The sequence below is a fragment of the Podarcis liolepis genome (genome assembly GCF_965112155.1).
Source record: "Podarcis liolepis genome assembly, chromosome: 16".
Lineage (NCBI taxonomy): Eukaryota > Metazoa > Chordata > Lepidosauria > Squamata > Lacertidae > Podarcis > Podarcis liolepis.
Genome location: NC_139567.1, coordinates 6,832,139 through 6,849,023, shown reverse-complemented (window position 1 = coordinate 6,849,023; position 16,885 = coordinate 6,832,139). Strand labels below are relative to the sequence as shown.

At 49.0% G+C, this 16,885-nt stretch overlaps 1 protein-coding gene across 2 annotated transcripts in view; it reads right to left on the bottom strand.

Annotated features, from left to right (window-relative positions):
- LOC310695704 (G protein-coupled receptor kinase 5-like) overlaps nucleotides 1-16,885 on the bottom strand; it is a 79,527-nt gene that overhangs the window by 8,785 nt on the left and 53,857 nt on the right. Inside the window, exons 4-14 of one of the 2 annotated variants that reach the window (XM_083480540.1) lie at nucleotides 12,579-12,656; nucleotides 10,031-10,131; nucleotides 9,564-9,656; nucleotides 9,405-9,468; nucleotides 7,197-7,337; nucleotides 5,296-5,486; nucleotides 3,580-3,617; nucleotides 3,024-3,113; nucleotides 2,470-2,678; nucleotides 775-912; nucleotides 159-296 (exon numbers count right to left, since the gene is read on the bottom strand). In XM_083480540.1, coding sequence (XP_083336666.1) covers nucleotides 159-296; nucleotides 775-912; nucleotides 2,470-2,678; nucleotides 3,024-3,113; nucleotides 3,580-3,617; nucleotides 5,296-5,486; nucleotides 7,197-7,337; nucleotides 9,405-9,468; nucleotides 9,564-9,656; nucleotides 10,031-10,131; nucleotides 12,579-12,656 — 1,281 coding nt within the window. The remainder of the gene's footprint in view (nucleotides 1-158; nucleotides 297-774; nucleotides 913-2,469; nucleotides 2,679-3,023; nucleotides 3,114-3,579; nucleotides 3,618-5,295; nucleotides 5,487-7,196; nucleotides 7,338-9,404; nucleotides 9,469-9,563; nucleotides 9,657-10,030; nucleotides 10,132-12,578; nucleotides 12,657-16,885) is intronic. The other variant, XM_083480541.1, reaches the window with a different exon arrangement.

Genomic DNA, 16,885 nt, shown 5'->3' with positions numbered 1-16,885 from the left:
ATTTGGGGGAATAGCCAGTGGCTTTGGGAAGGCAGGCAGCTGCCTGGCTTTAAAGACAATGTGACTGGGTGTTTTTATTTCACACCAACAGTCAGTCTTCTCTCTCACCTGTCATCGGTGGCTTCCATTCCTCTCCCACCCCCAGCCCAATTCCTCACCTCGTTCTGCCATGGAATGGAGACGCTGCCAGTGGCAAATTTGGCATAGAAGTCATTGTCAGTTTGGTCTAAGTTGACACCCTTCACAGTGGAAAATTGTTCAATGTCCAGCACGTCTTTGCAGTATACGGCTCGGGGCTGTTGGATAGAAAGATGGAGACTCAGCTAAGTTTCCAGTCTCAAGATCTTAAGTATCAAGATGTCAATGGCTTGTGTGGCATTAAATGGCTTAAGGTGTCATATCCCATGAGCTGCTGTGATGTCACAGAAGCCTGGTAAGGCAAGGCCAGAGAACCAGCTCTTAAGGAAACAGAGACATCTTAGAAATGGAAGCCCGAGGTCTATAAGCAACTTCTGCTAAATTAAACGGTAGGGCTGTCCTTGACGACCAAGAGAGAAAGCAAGGCCCTTGATGATAATCTTAAGGCCTGGGCAGGCGGCCCTTAAGATAACCTCATCAGAGGCCATTTAGGCCTAAATGTGTCAAGGTCAGGAGTGAGAGCAGCATCTGAGCACCTGCTCCCTCTTCCTCGCCGCAAGCTCATTCTGGGCAGAGCAGTTGTATGGAAAGGACTCATGTGTGAACCAGCCATGGCCTACTTTGGCCTGCACTTACATCTGGCACAAAGGAGGGCTTCATGATCCCAGCTTCCAGGCGCTTGAAATTGATAGTCTTGAAGAAAGGGTGCTGCTTCACCTGGGCGGCCTCGTCTCCCTTCCCTCCAAGCCGCTGCTTGGGGTCCTTGGTCAGGAGCTGGGGAGGCAGAAAGGGGCCACAATCAGTAAGGGAAAGCACAAGAGCAGGGAGGGATGTGGTGTGCTGTGAAAGCTAGGCTGCTAAATCACACCTATGGGCTGCGGGGAGGCCACAGCTCAGGGGCAGAGCATTGGGTTTGCATGCAGAAGGTCCTGGGTTCAATCCCAGGTATCTCCAGGTCAAGCTGCAAGAGACTCCTGCCTAAACCCCTGGGGAGCTGCTACCGGTCAGTGTAGACAAACCTGACCTAGATGGACCAGTAGTCTATGTTCCTAAGGCTGGGTAGGTGCTTGCTTGCTTTGCAAAGGAGCGCTCCCCACCTCTTGACCAATGCTCTACTCATAAGATTGCGGAGGAGAAATTTTCCATGGCCAGGTAGCAGCTGTGGCTCTTGCCCTGTTGCCCTCCAGATGTTGCTGGACTACAACTCCCATTGCCAATGACCATTGGTTACGCTGGCTGGGGCTCATGCGAGCTGAACAATATGCAAAGGGCCAGGAGCAGCAAGAAACAGAAAGATGAGTAAGATGGTAAGATGAGTCTTGCTGGATCAGACCGTCTGTTGCAGTATCCTGCTCCTCCTCTAAGGCCTTTATGCTGCTTCTCGGTGCTCCCCACGCCATCTAATCTATTATCCCTTTAAAATGATGGTGTATCTTTCATTGTAAACTACTCTGATCATTTCCACTTGAAGGGCAATACATAAGTTTATTAAATACACAAAAGATGCCTTTCCCCATTTTAGGCAGCTTGTAAAAAAAAATTTCTGTTTCAAACAGGCCCTTGCCTATGTTTGGTTTAGGTTTTTTTATTCCCCCGATGCCTCCCCATCCTGTCGCTAGCCAGGGAGCTATTGGCAGAGTCTGGCCTCAAACATCCAGATTGGAATGTTGCATCCCAGTAAACATCACTGCCGGTTGAGACAGGGTGGAGGGAGAGGACATCAAACAACAACAAAAATCAGAGTGTTTGTGCAGAGACTCCTAACAGGGCTCTGCCTTGCTTGAGGCGTAGGGCCAGAGACTGCCCCAACTGCATTCCAGGATCAGGTTTCTGATGTTTAGGTAGCAAGTGCCTATCTATGTGTAGCCAAAATGGCAATCTCCATGGACCAGAAGCGTTGGGGGAGCTTATAGGTTTGCAGACATACCCCCGCCAAAAAAAGAGTATTTAGGAAGCAAAGAAACACTTAAGGGGAAGTGGTCAACTCCCCCCAAAATAACCTAGTGAGGAGGACTAACAGGCTGTTGGGTGGGGGCAGAAAAAGAGGAATGTGCTGGAGTTGCTGAAGACCTGGAGAGAAGCATTCCATGTGGAAATGTTTTGCTACAGTTCCCTCTCCTTTCCTTTAAAGTCCCTATAGAAACGAATGTTTCACACTGTGTGCCCTGAAAACACCTGCAGGGTTGGGCTCTGGCGAGCATCAGTGGACCAACAGTTCCATAAGAGTAGGGCAAGCTGCATCCCTGCCTCCCACAATCCCTTGCACCCACCCCAGGACATCTACCCTGATCCGACAGAGCTTTGCACAGCCTCTCACTTTCCCCAGCTCACCGCCTTGCAGATGGCCTTGGCATCTTCAGAGAACTTGTCCGAGTACTGCTCCTGGTCCTCCTGAACCCGCTTCTCCACTTCCTCCCTCTTCACCCGCTCCTTGCGGGCGCGGAACGGTGACTGGCCCTCAATCATCTCGTAGACAAGGCAGCCGAGCCCCCACCAGTCTGGACTGAAGGAGTAGCGTTCATTGTTGATCACTTCTGGAGCTGGAGAGGGAAGAACAGTCAGAGATGGGGACAAATAATAGAAGAGAACATGTCCCAGATTCAATTTCTGGCCTCTCCAGGAAGCCAGTGATGGGGAAGGCCTTTGTCTGAGACCATTCTCCTCCTCAAATTGTGTTGACCAAACCCTGGATTCATGCAGGCCTTAAATTCAGGTCTCCTCAATCTCATTGCCTTAAACTGCAACCCACCCACCAACCCACCCTGGCTCCTAGTATGGTAAGACTGCCTTCTGCTTTCAGCAAGGAGTTTGCAAAGCTACTCCAAGAGGACTGAGCCAGCTCCTCCACAGGGCAAGGAGATCTGAGGTTTTCCTTGACTACATACCCATGTACCCAACAGTTCCTACACGGCCACGGATGGTGTCTCCTTCTGGAATCTTGATGGCCAGCCCCAGATCTGAGATCCGGATATGACCTATAGGGAATAAGAGGGAAAGGGGAGATAGAGGTCATGGTGTGAGCCACATAAGTCAGCAGCGAGCAAATTGGGGCTCAGAGCCTCAGAGGGCAGCCTCAGCATCCAGTTCTCAACAAAAGAGGTTTAAAGACTCCCTCAAGGCAAATCTTTAAAAATGCAGTATAAACACCGACAACTGGGAAACACTGGCCTGCGAACACTCCAATTGGAGAAGAGCCTTTACCAAAGGTGTCATGGGCTTTGAAGACGCTCAAACTCAGGACAAAAGGGAGAAACGTGCTAAGAGGAAGGCATGCTTGGCAAACATTCACCATGATCTATCCAGAAACCTATGTCCCCACTGTGGAAAGATGTGTGGATCCAGAATTGGCCTCCACAGTCACTTATGTACTCACTGTTAAAACCATGTTCATGGAAGACAACCTTACTTGGCTATGAGGGATCAGCAAAGAAGAAGACTCACCATCATCATCCAGGAGAATGTTCTCTGGCTTCAAGTCTCTGCAGCAAAGATACAGACACAACTCAGAATGAGAGGCAGGTAGACAGGTGAACTTCTAGGTTCAAGGTTCTTCAACCCTTTCAAGCACATAGGATATTTGTGGGGGGAAGGAGGAATGTACGAGTGGGTCCTAAACCAGCATATCTGATATAAACAGCTGCTCCCATAATCCACCTGCTTCTGAGGTTGTACTCTTTGGGCCACCACCATGAGTGGTCAAATGTGTGAGCAGGAAAGATGGAGAGTTTTCAGCAATAGCACCAAGGCTGTGGAACGTCCTCACTCTGAAGATTTGCCTGGCAATCTCCTCATTATCTTTCATTTGAGAATGTGGGTCCCAGGTGGATGAGGCAGAGACTCACACAATTATGCCAGCTCGGGAGCAGTTTATTATAAGCTCTCCAGAAGAGATTAGCGTCCTGAACAGGGAGGGGAACAGCAAAAATGTCCATCCCTTGTCCAGCTCAAAGTTTCCAGGAACTAAGGCAAAATTTAAACACTGCTTTGGACAGAGGAAGCTTGATTCAGTAACTTACAGCTGCATACGGGAACAAAGTTTTGCTTATGGGTCTTTCTATTTCCACTGTTCAGTTTGTGATTGTTGTTACTAATGGAACCAAAATGGAACCACCATACTCTGGTTTCTCTTCAGATAGTATAAATCTTTCACTTTTTACAAAATGGAACCACCCATGCACAATAGGGAGGTTTCAGCAAAACTGGGGAAACCCAAAGTTTGCAGAAGTACAAAAAAAAAAAGGGCTGGGGGAGGGATCCCTAAAACAGCCCAATGAGGACTGACCACGCTCAGTGGGCACAGAACACTGACTGACTGTGGGAGGAGGAATGAAAAACTGGAGGTGGAGGAGAAAATTATTAGTAATATAAGTGTTAAGAACCCCTGACCTTAAGGTCCAGTCGCGGACAACTCTGGAGTTGCGGCGCTCATCTTGCTCTATAGTCCAAGGGAGCTGGCATTTGTCCGCAAACAGCTTCCGGGTCATGTGGCCAGCATGACTAAGCCGCTTCTGGCAAACCAGAGCAGCGCATGGAAACACCATTTACCTTCCTGCCGGAGCAGTACCTATTTATCTACTTGCACTTGACATGCTTTCGAACTGCTAGGTGGGCAGGAGTAGGGACCGAGCAACAGGAGCTCACGCCATTGCAGGGATTCGAATCGCCGACCTTCTGATCAGCAAGCCCTAGGTTCTGTGGTTTAACCCACAGCGCCACCCGCATCCCTCAATATAAGTACTAGTATTTAGTATTTTTAAGATTTAGTATTAGTATACCGCCCTTCATCTGAAGATCTCAGGGTGGATCTCAGCATAAAGATATAAAACACAAAATACATAATAAAAACCAGAACAAACCAAGTCAATAACATGCCCCTCCTCCCACAAACACATTTACAAGGACATAGACTGTTAATCAGGTTCAAAATGCAACCAGAGAGACACGGACCAATATGCCAGGCCTGCCACCCCTGTCTGGGCTGACACTTTTCACCCTCCAGCCACACGTGCAAAAGACACGGAGGGTTTCTCCATCTTGCCCTGTGTCAGCAATGCTATGAGAAAGGCCTCTCCCACCCCTGCCTTCGCCCTGCTCCCAAGCTCTCCCTATGCTCCTCGCCTTCCTGGGGCCTGAGGAGCCTGACCGCTTCTCTCTCACCTGTACACGATGCCCTCCCGGTGCAAGTGCTCGAGGCCGCAGCAGATCTCTGCAGCGTAGAAAGTGACCCGCTCGTTGTCAAAGCCGGAGTTGCCCATGTTGTAGATGTGAAACTTCAAGTCGCCTCCGTTCATGATGGTGAGGACCAGGCAGAGGGCATCCTTGGTCTCGTACGCGTAGGCTAAGCTCACCTGTGGGCATGCAGAAGAAGAAGAGCCTTGCTAGATCAGGCCAAAAACACCCCACCATCTTGTTTCATGTGGCAGCCAACCAGATCCCACCAGGAAGCAAGGCATGGAGGCAACAGCCCATCTTCGCTATATGCCTCCCAGCAAGTGGCTTAGGAGTAGAAGCTGTCTTGAGCAATGTGAGACCACTGGTCCAGGTAGCTCAATATTGTTGACACCATTTTTGCCCCTGGGGGGTAAAGCATCAGCAGGCAGTGTGTCAGAGGCCAAATCCAGCAGTGGGAAGCACCTGGCCATTCCCTCCCCACATACACAGTCTCGTCCCACTCGCCCTTTCCCCCATCTCTCCTGGTGCACTGAGATCACACTGTGCCTTGCTGCCACCTACTGGCCCAGTCAGGGGAGAGGAGGTGCTTAATGGGATCTCAGCGATGGCCAGCTGACAGATACAGGAAAGAGTTGAGAGGTGCACAGATTAATGCGATCCTCAGCTCCTTCCAGTGGGGAGCCACTGTGGGATGTCAGAAGACCCAGGACATCCATCCCTCTGGTTCCCAGCAGACTGATGATGGAAACAGATGTTGTCTTGAGAGACAATGGAGTGTGTCTCCAGGGATGAAGTATTTAGGGATGAAGTCAAACGGCTGCATGAACAGCATCGAAGTGGCCAACTTTGGGTGCAAGCCTGGGCAGCGTGTATGGAGGTCCTGGGATGCCCCGAGGACAAGACCCCCCTCTCAGTCTTGCTGATGTGGTCCAAAGGAACGGAAAGCAATGCATTTGGCACCAGCTTGGCTGGAGTTGAACAGAAGGAGGTGTACAAGGCACAATCCAACCAACTTTGGGACTCCAAATTTGTGTAGGGTTTACTCCTTAGCCTTTTTTCTCCTGAAGATTAGAGTTCAGGTTCCGAGTTTTCCTTCTCCTAGATGGACCCCTTTCCCAGGCTGACAAGCCCCATCTGTCCCCTCTACAGCATGCCTTCTTGACCACTGGAACCACTCTTGGCCTTGTCCACTCGGTCCATGGGAGCCTGTCTTCGCATGCAGGAGAAGGTCCCTAACTCACCAAAGGTTTGTGGCCCAGTGGCTACCCTCACCTGATGTACTCAGCCAGCTGAAGCTGTTCCGTGGTGGGGCCAGGGGCCGCTGTTGCATGCTGACAGCTTCTAGGAGCCACAGGTCATTGCTGAGTGCAGGATGGGGACCAAAGGTGAACAAATTACCCCAGAAGGTGCACAATGTGCCCCCCACCAGAGGTCATACACCTCCCCTAACACCCCATACACACCCCTGGAATCAGCTGAGGAGTGTGGATCAGCTGTTTTCCAGCAGCATTCAGCGGAGGATTATGCCACCAAGTTGCATGGAAGTTGGTCAAGTACTGCAAGCAGCTTGCAACCCCTACATGGTCTGTGTTGACAAGGAAGTGGCTCTCTGGGGTTTCAGACTGGAGTCTTTTACCCAGCTTGAGTTACCGTGGTTTGAACCTCATATCTTTTGTAGGCAAAGCATGAGCCCTACCACCTTTTGCAGATGTGCTGCCTTGGAACTTGGGAGATTCCTCTTATATGAGGCATCCCCAATGAGCATTAGCAAAGGACACCAGGGAAGCTCATGAAAACTGCAGGGCAGGAGTCGGAGGAAGGCGGCCTGCAAGCAGTCAGTCTTGCGCATGTGTGGGATATCAGCAGCATGCCAGGCACACACTCACCACGAACCGGCTGTTGACCTTCTCCAGGATCTGCTTCTCGTTCAGAGCCATGGCCTCCCCTTTCCGCTTCTTGATGCGCTTCTTCTCCAGCTTCTTGCAGGCGTACATCTTCCCTGTCGCCCGCACCTGACACGCGCACACCTGAGAACAAGGTGAAAAGTGGGCATGGCGGGGCAGACAGATTTGGGTAGAGATCCATACGTGCTCAGACAAGGCACTATGATAGTAATAATAATAATAATAATAATTTATTATTTGTACCCCTCCCATCTGGCTCTGGGCGGCTTCCAACAAAGATTAAAAATACATTAAAATGTCACACATTAAAAACTTCCCTGAACAGGGCTGACTTCAGATGCCTTCTAAATGTCAGGTAGTTGTTTATCTCTTTGACATCTGATGGAAGGACGTTCCACAGGGCAGGTGCCACTACCAAGAAGGCCCTCTGCCTGGTTACCTGTAGCTTTGCTTCTCACAGTGAGGGAACCGCCAGAAGGCCCTTGGCACTGGACCTCAGCGTCCGGGCAGAACGATGGGGGTGGAGACGCTCCTTCAGGTATACTGGACCGAGGCCGTTTAGGGCTTTAAAGGTCAACACCAGCACTTTGAATTGAGCTCAGAAACGTACTGGGAGCACTAGCACTCATTGAAGAAAAACAGGCAGCCGGGGGAACTCTGTTTACTCTTGAACCTCCAGAGTACAAGTTATTCCAGATGTCAGGTGGTCCAGGGAGACTCAGTAAGGATAAGACTCCTTCCCTCCTTGCAGATCCTTTCAAGGCACATGTGCAAACCACCAAGTCCTGCACTGGGACTCAGCGAACAATCCCCTTCAAATGTGGGTGCAAAGTGCAGGGGAGGCTCTCAGAAGTCTCCCCCCTCCCCCGCAAATTTCAGTCAGATGCAGCAAAGAAACTCATGGCTCCCCTGCCCACCCACCAGAGTACTATCAGGCAAAACTGCACATTATACATGCAACTGCCGTGTATGTGTAGCTTGATGAAAACCATTTCAGAAGCAAAGGGAGAGGTGGAAAGCGGCACATCCTTCTTTCCTTCCTCCGAATCACCCCTCCAATGTTTCTGCAAATCTGTATTTTAAATTTGCAAGAGAGAGCGATTTGGAACAAGGAAATGGCAGACAGGGGAAGAATTGAAAGGAGCCCCCCTAAAACTGCTTTGAAAATTAAGGAGCTGTTAGTCGGCATTTCTACGTGCTGGCATACAGGTTTACCATACGTCTGGATTTTCCCAGACCGCAATCGGGAAAATCCAGACGTATAGCAGCCCATGTTGGCAGTGCCATTTTTGCCATTTCTCGTTAAAAAAATGCTCAAAAACTTTGCAACAATTTTTCTGTCTGTCCGAATTTTCACTGTTTGAAATATGGCAACCCTAAATTTTACTTTTGAACAGGAGTCAAGTTTCTACAGGTGCTCATGCATCGCTCTCTGTCCTCCATCTGAGTTTAGGGACACACTTCAGCCACCCTCCAGCTCAAGGAGGGTGCAGAGCTGAGTCAGTAAGGTGTGTGGTCCAGGGAGAGTTCCAGAGTCCAAAGAGAGAGGCATGGGGGCCCCCTTGGTCCTAGGCCTGAGGTTCTCCACCCTTGTCTTAGGCACAGGTCTTCCCCATCACCTGCTACCTGATCCTTTAAATGAAAGACATCAGGGATCGAACCTGGAACCTTCTGCGTGCAGAACATGCCACTGAACTATGGCTCCTTGCTATAGTCACTGCTACTAACGACCATGGCAATTCACCTTTTCACAGGGGTCTTCTCAGCAGCCACTCCCAGACTTTGGAAATCCCTCCCTGGAGAAGCTCAGATGGATCCCCCCTTGTCCTTCTGCCGGCAGGTGAAGGCTTTCTTCTTCCAACGGACTTTGGGGCTGACTGACTGCTTTTAATGAAAGGGCTGGCACTGTGCTGTTTTTATGGTAATTATTGGCATGGTTTTAATAGGTTTTACATATGCATATAGTTTTAATTTTATCAATGTTCTTTTGTGTTTTAATAATTAGTTTTCCTGTGTTTTTAGGGGGAAAGGCAGGATATCAATAAATACATAACTAAAAGTAAGTAATAACAACACCAGCCAGATGGTCAGATATATGATAATCATGTATCCTGTGCCTTTGGGAGCCTAAAGCTTTCTGCAATGCCCCACACCAGAAGCAGCCCTTGTGGCTGCCAATCATCTCCCTACCTCTCCGAAGCCTCCCTTGCCAAGGATCCGGTATTGTCTGAAGGTGTCTTTGGTCACTGATTGCCTGAAACAACAAAGTACACGAAAACTCCATTCAGGTGAGCATCAGTTTGGCAAAGGAACAAGAGGGGTTTTGGGTGATGAAGAAGACCACCTTACCTCTCCAGGTACTTCCACTGGAGGAATCTGTCAAAATACATGCTGTCCTGGTAGTTCGTGAAAGGAGCTCCACTGAGGTACTCGTGTAGGTGCCTGTGAAAAAGACACAAATTAAGATTGGGCCGACTCTTCAAGGCTTGGAGATGGGCTGATGAAACACAGTTGCAACTCCCAGAGCTGGTGGTACAGGTTGTACCCACGTGTACATGTGCTTGGTGCTTGCCATCAAGATCAACAGAGCTCCTGCCCACCTTGGACTTAATCGGCAAAGAAATATAATTCGGTCCCTGCCTGTCTTGGCCTGCTAAGAAAGGTGAGGCTGCACTTATTAAACAGCAAACCCCAGTGAGTGCATCTGGGCATCACAATAAACCGTGGTTTGATATGAACGTGGCCGTAGTACTGTAGTGTCAAGGAACGAAATTACCCGCCACTACCCACCCATCTCCCCAGGGCCTGGCACTCACTGCACACAGCTGCTGAAGAGGTCTTTGCAGGCGCTTCTCTGCAGATTCTCCGTGCAATGGTTCACGAGAGACTGGCTGATCTCTGCTATGTAGCCTGGGGACTAAATAAACAACAACACCAGCCATGAGTGACATACGCTTGAAGTGTCTTGAGTGCTGGACTTCATTTCTGCCTCCACCGCAGGCTCAGATCTGGAGCATTATCTGATCCCCACCCCCATTTGGCCCAGCTTCCACTCCTCCCCAGCTGATGTTCTTCAGGTGCTGTTGAACTACCACTCAATGGCAGAGAATCTGTTTTTGGGGTAATTTTCCATATTAAGTAGAATGCAAATGGATTTTCCCCCCTAGAAACAATTTACACAGAAAGGCGTGCTAAGCTTCATGCCCACTGACCAAAAAAGGCTGGTAATCCTCAGTACAGATCCAACGCTGATCTATTTCATTTATGAATCACTTCCCATGAGGCATCCCAAAACAATTTACAATACAGCAACACGCACACACACTTGTGTGTGTGTTACATACATAAAAACAATTTTGTAAAACAATTAAAAATATAAAAACATTTTAAAACAACAGCAGCACACACATAAACTCCATACAAATTCAAAACAGATATCAACTGGAATAAGGAGTTTGAAAGAGGAATGTAAGAGCGGCTGACAGAGTGGTGCAGAGCTAACAACTTGCTCATAAATACAAGGAAGACAAAGGAGCTTGTGGTGGACTTCAGGAGACAGAAGAGCAACGTCCAGCCACTTTTGATTGATGGGGTCTGTGTGGAGAGGGTAACAACGTTCAGATTTTTGGGCATTGAATTACAAGAGGATCTGTCCTGGAGTGTCAACACAAGGGGGCTTGTGAAGAAGGCGCAGCAGAGACTGTACTTTTTGAGAATACTAAGGAAAAACCATCTTCCGCAGAAACTGCTGCTTGCCTTCTATCACTGTGCCATTGAGAGCGTGCTCACTTATGGCTTATGCGTGTGGTACGGAAGCTGTACTACCCGGGACAGGTTGGGGTTGTGCAGAGTTGTTAAGGCAGCAGAGAGCATTGTTGGCTGCCCACTCTCCACCTTAGAGCAGATTTATGCCACAAGGTGCCATAGGAAGGCACTGGACATAGTAAAAGATCCATCGCATCCTGGTCACTGTCTCTTCGAGCTCTTGCCGTCGGGACGGAGATACAGGTCGATGAAGACAAGAACGAGTCGTCTTAAGAACAGCTTCTTCTCCAGAGCGATCTCGGCCCTGAATGGGAAGCCTGGACTTTGAAAGTCATCTAATCTCCCTTGCTGTATTATACTGTATTGTTTAATTAGTGTTTTTATGGAGCAGTCAAGTAATTTCGTTGTCTCCGAAGGGGGCAATGACAATAAAGATATTATTATTATTATTATTATTATTATTATTATTATTATTATTATTATTATTATTTCGAAGGAGCCAGAAAGACAACAGAGGAGGCACCTGCCCGGTATGCAGTGGGAGGGAGTTCCAAAGGGCAGACCCAGTTCCAACATCAGCTTGATTACTGTATTTTTCGCACCATAGGGCGCACCGGACCATAGGGCGCGCCCAGTTTTTAGGGGGGGGAATCAAGAAAAAAATATTTCCCCCCCAGCCCCAAAGAGCAGCGTACAGGCTGCGCACAACCTCTCCTTGCCGGAGGGGTTGCGCGCAGCTATGGAGCAAGCCAAGGCAGGGGGCGGGATGGATCCCACTCGCTGTTTTGGCTTCCCCTTTAGCCCCGTGCAGCCTCTCCCTCCCGGGAGAGGCTGCGTGGGGCTAAAGAATCCATAGCCCCGTGCAGCCTCTCCTTGCCGGGAGACGCTGCGCAGGGCTTTCATGGCTTTTCTGGGAGGTGGGGGGATTCCCTCACCTTTCGCAAAACCGGCAGAAGCCGCGCACACTTTAAAAGGGCTGCACGGCTTCTTCTGGCTTTCCTGGGAGGTGGGGGGAATTCCCTCACCTCTCGCAAAAGCCCGCAGAAGCCATACAACCCCTTTAAAGAGATCGTGGCTTCTCCTTGCTTTTTTGGGAGGTGGGAGAAGCAACTGATGTGGCCAGTCAGTCCCTTCTCCCTCCTTGGGAAAAGCCCGCAAGACCGACTGCCTCCACCCTGCATTCACTCCATAGGACGCACACACATTTTCCCTTGCTTTTTAGGAGAGAAAAAGTGCGTCCTATGGTGCGAAAAATACGGTATATCAGGACTGGGGCATGGAAAAGGGGCTGTAGTGAGTCAGGTCTAAAAAGCAAATCCTGATCTGTGATGGGAGGGCAAACTGGTATCAAGAACAAAGAGCAAGGCTAGGTACACTAGAGCTCAGCATGGCCTTGTTAGCTAAGCAAAGCATTTACCTAGGATGCCCTTTTATACTTGTTCCTGCCCACGAGGAGTCAATGGCCGGCCTTGGTGGAATCAGCTCAGGAGCCAGCCCGTTTCCTGGGAAGCCGCAGTGAAGTGAATCACCACACGGGGGAGCCGTCAGCAGTTCTCGACACACGCTTTTACCCTTGTCCCGCAGAAATAATATACTTACCTTGCTGTTGAAAAAGTTTCGGATTATCTCTTCTCCCATTTCCTTCCGCTTCTCATCTGGGGAAACCTCATATTCTACCTGGGACAGGAGAAAAGGCAACAGGTTGATCAGACCTGAGGAAGACATGCACACATGAGCTGCAACCTTGATTCTGGAGAACACCCACACATTCCTTTTCTCCTTCCTCCCTCTTTCCCCATGTATTTGCGTTCCTCTGCCCTGAATCCCTCCTCGCCTTCTGCTGGCTCTCTTTCAGCATTTTGGGTCTGGCACCAGGAGAATCCGTAGCTCAATAGCAGAACACATGCTTTGCATGCAGAAGGTCCCAAGCTCAACCACCACCATCTCCAGAGGCATGTATTTTTTTAAGGAAGTGATGGGAGAGATCTCTTCCTGATGCCCTGGCGAGACGCTACCAGTCAGAGTAGACAATACTGACCAAGATGAACTAACAGTCTACCCGATTAAAAGGATGCTTCCCATTTCCCTTTTGTTTGTCAGTTTGGCTGGCACCCATTGGGACTGGTAGGATGGAAGGCAAGGAGGCAGACAGTAGGTGGCGCCAGACCCCAATGACAAACAGAACCAACTCCTAGTTTTGTCCCCATTCTGCCTGCTGAGATCTCCAAGGGCAAAACTGAAAGAAAGGAGGGGTAGCATGGTGGGCAGTGCCCCCCATGGGCTGGTTGTTAAGTAAGGAAGCAGGCAGGTGGGGGCTGGCTGAGACAGACTGGGGCACTGCCCTATTTGCTCAAAGAGACCAGCTCCACTGCTGCTGCTCTTCCTCTTATCATTTCAGGGCTTTTCTACACGTAGTCCAGCCTTTGCAGACCTGGTGTCCTTTGTATGTTTTGGACTAGGCTTCCCATCACTCCCAAGCCAAAGCAGTTGGAGGGCACCAGGGTGGCAAAGGCTGGCACTTATGAATGCATGCTGCACATCAGCCTGGTACTGAACAACTCACCTGCTCATAGCTACTTTATGCTGCGACAGAGCTTTGGTGCCTCGCAGTTTTTGGGTGCAGGAACTGGAAACCTTGCATGCAAGAGGTCCCCTTTATGAATACACACACACACATACACAAAACATGTTCTTTTCCCTGCTCTGGGGTCCACCTCCCTCCTTCCTGGCCCTTTTCCACAGGATGAAAGCTGTTTGCCTTGTACTACAGAGAGGAGCACACTGCTGCTATAAAAATCTGACCTGCAGCTCCCCTCCCAATTGTTTTGGAGCACAGCTCGGTGCTAGGAGACGAGAGAGGGAGAGAAACAAGAAAACGCCCTCTCTCCCACCCACCCAGCCACCCTCCCTCTGCCACACACAGAAATGGCAGGGATGAGGAGCAGGCAAAGGGTTAATTGGCCTGGCATGTCCTGGACAGAACGGACCGCAACGCAAGAGTGCATTCAAGCCCAATATGGAACTGGGGTGAATAGCCAGAGTTGAAGAAGTAGCCAATCAGAGGAGAAGAGAGGAGCAGGTGCATAGAGTTTGGTTTGCTCTTTTTTAAAACAACAACACAACCTTCCTCTTTCTTAAAAGCAGGACGCGCCCAAGCAGGAAGCATGCCAAAGGGGTGTCCCATATAGCTGGGATGGCTGAGGAGTTGTTGCCTTTCTCAAGGCTCAAGTGACACGTATGTTCTCCTTAATGAAAAGGCCGCAGCGTAGCAAATGGGAAGGAATGTGCAGCATCTCCTGTGGGGGCAGAAGAAAGCTCTCTGAGCTGACCCTGGGCTGCAGGGGTGCCTGTAAGGAGCTCCCTCTGTAGCCGCGGTGGAGCAGGGCCACACACAGCTAGAAAAAAAGAGACAGGAGAGTACAGTGGTACCTCGCAAGACGAATGCCTCGCAAGACGAAAAACGCGCAAGACGAAAGAGTTTTCCGTTTTTTGAGTCGTTCCGCAAGACGAATTTCCCTATGGGCTTGCTTCGCAAGACGAAACGTCTTGCGAGTTTGTTTCCTTTTTCTTAAAGCCGCTAAGCCGTTAATAGCCGCTAAGCCGCTAATAGCTGTGCTTCGCAAGACGAAAAGACCGCAAGACGAAGAGACTCGCGGAACGGATTAATTTCGTCTTGCGAGGCACCACTGTACAGTTCTTACTATTATCCAGTTGTGCCTATTCAATGCCCGGTGCTTCTCTTATTTAAACTCCTTGCTGTTGTGATGAATTTGTTCTTCATAATGTACCTGTTTAACTGCTCCCCTTCTTGAAGGCTGGGCTCAGCTGTTGGAAGTGCAACAGCAGAGATCATTCCATGTGCTAAAGGGTTAATTCTGTTAGCAACAAAGTCAATGTTGGGGTGGGGGGATGTGTGGAGGTGTTTGCTTAGGACCCAGGCAGAATAGCATGAAATTTCCTGGGGCAGCGCACATCCTGATTGGCTAGGTAGCTCAAGCAGTTTTTCCTATGTGTGTTTGGTTGACTATCACCCTGCCATGTACAAGGCCTGAAGTGAGAATGGCAAAGCTCTCTGTTTATTGCTCTTCAGATTCTACACTGCTTTTGTGCAGTTTCCTCAGTGAAATGGTGTCAAGGATTTCCTTTCCCACTGGACTCTGTCTGCAATATTTAAGTGAATTCTTTTTTGGCAATGCTTGGGGGCACCCTAAGTTGTGCCCTTTTTTGAGAGCTCAGAAGGATAATTCACGTAGCACGCGGAGCACAAGGACCAGCTGTCTCTAAACACGTACAAGCGTTTGTTTGGAGGTGTGTACCCTTATTGATTTGTACAGCTCAACTCTTGCAGACGCGGACTGTACACTTGTTCACAATGACCTACGAGTGTACCACTCAACCATCTGTGTACACGGGGGAACAGACTGTACATTCTTTGAATGTAGGTTGCGGAAAGGATCTCTGAACTTTGAGGAAGGTAAGCTGGTTCTTTCCAATCCTTCAAAGCCAAAGCATCCGACAAAAACTCTCATAACTTCCCTTGTAAAGAAAGGTCCCTGGCTCACAGCAGGGCTCCGAACCAAGTTTTTTAACACACTGCGAGTTTTCATCGCTAAGCCTTTTGCTAGCTGCAACCGTCCCAGCCTTGTGGAGGATCGCTTTCCGAGCATGTGTTTCCCATTTAGCAGCCATCTGACCAGATCGGCATTCCTGTCATTCACAAGCAGCAAGCTTATGCAAATAAGAAAAAGGCCTAACTTTTGTGTACGCTGGTTTAAAATTTGCTAGCAGGGCCCGTGACTTCTCCCTGTTACACACAGGGACACAAACTGAAGTGGGTTCGACAAGCTGCCTTCAATGCAGACGGAGGAGGAGTTGGGGAGAGAGATGTTCAATTGCATAAACACAGTTTGGTAATGGGAAACACAGATCATTTTATGAGGCTTATGTTCCCTCTTAAACAGCATCCAAAAGTGCCTCTTGGCATCGTATAAGCTCAGAGTAGGAGCAAATGGATTTCAGATCAAAACTTTGTGTGAGCTAGCAAGAAGAAAGAAAGAAAGAAAAATAAATTTCCTTTAAGCTTAAAATGAGTTGACATGACCTGGAGCAATAGTTTGTTCTGCTGGATGCAAAAAATGCTTCCAGAACCAGCAAGCCTTGAAAAGAACGAAGGGGGTGGTGGGGCGAAGCTCATGAAAACACTAGGATATTATTTCGGATGAAGGGCTGACTTTTAAATTATACGTCATCTGAATGGAATTTTTGCACCGTTGACTTTAGAATGGGCGAGAAACACATCTCCTCTCCCAGCGGAAAAGGTCGCTCTTCAGGAATTCATTTTTTCGCCTTCCCCTCATGGAAATAACAGGGGAAAGGGGTCTGTGAAAAAAATCGAGTTCTGAAAGAGTTGTGGCTTTCTATAGGCTCTTTTTCAAAACTGCCCATGGATTCTAGAAATGGAGGAACGATACACACATCCCAGGCAGGGGTCCAGAAATCCTACGAGTCTAGCAAAGTGGTTAGATTTAGGGCTGGCTCTACTGTTAGGCAGAGTGAAGCAGCTGCTTCAGGAAGCTTGATTTGGAGGCCATGAAAGAGCAGCAAATTGTACGTTATTCAGTTTATTAATACTGTGTTTTTACTCCAAATGAAATACAGTTTGGGGATTTTTCTGCCCCAGATGCCAACATAACCTGGTCAGCCTTGGGTAATACCCACCTTAATTCTGTCTGCGTTTTCTGTTTTCCCTCAGGCAGCAAAATATCTTGGGCCAATGCTGACTAGAACGTTATTTGCATGCAGGAACCTCAATTTCTAATCCCTGTTCACTATGAAACACACTCAGCAGACTTGAAAAAAATCATTATCCTGGCTCAACCTACCCCACAGGATTATGAAAATATTTT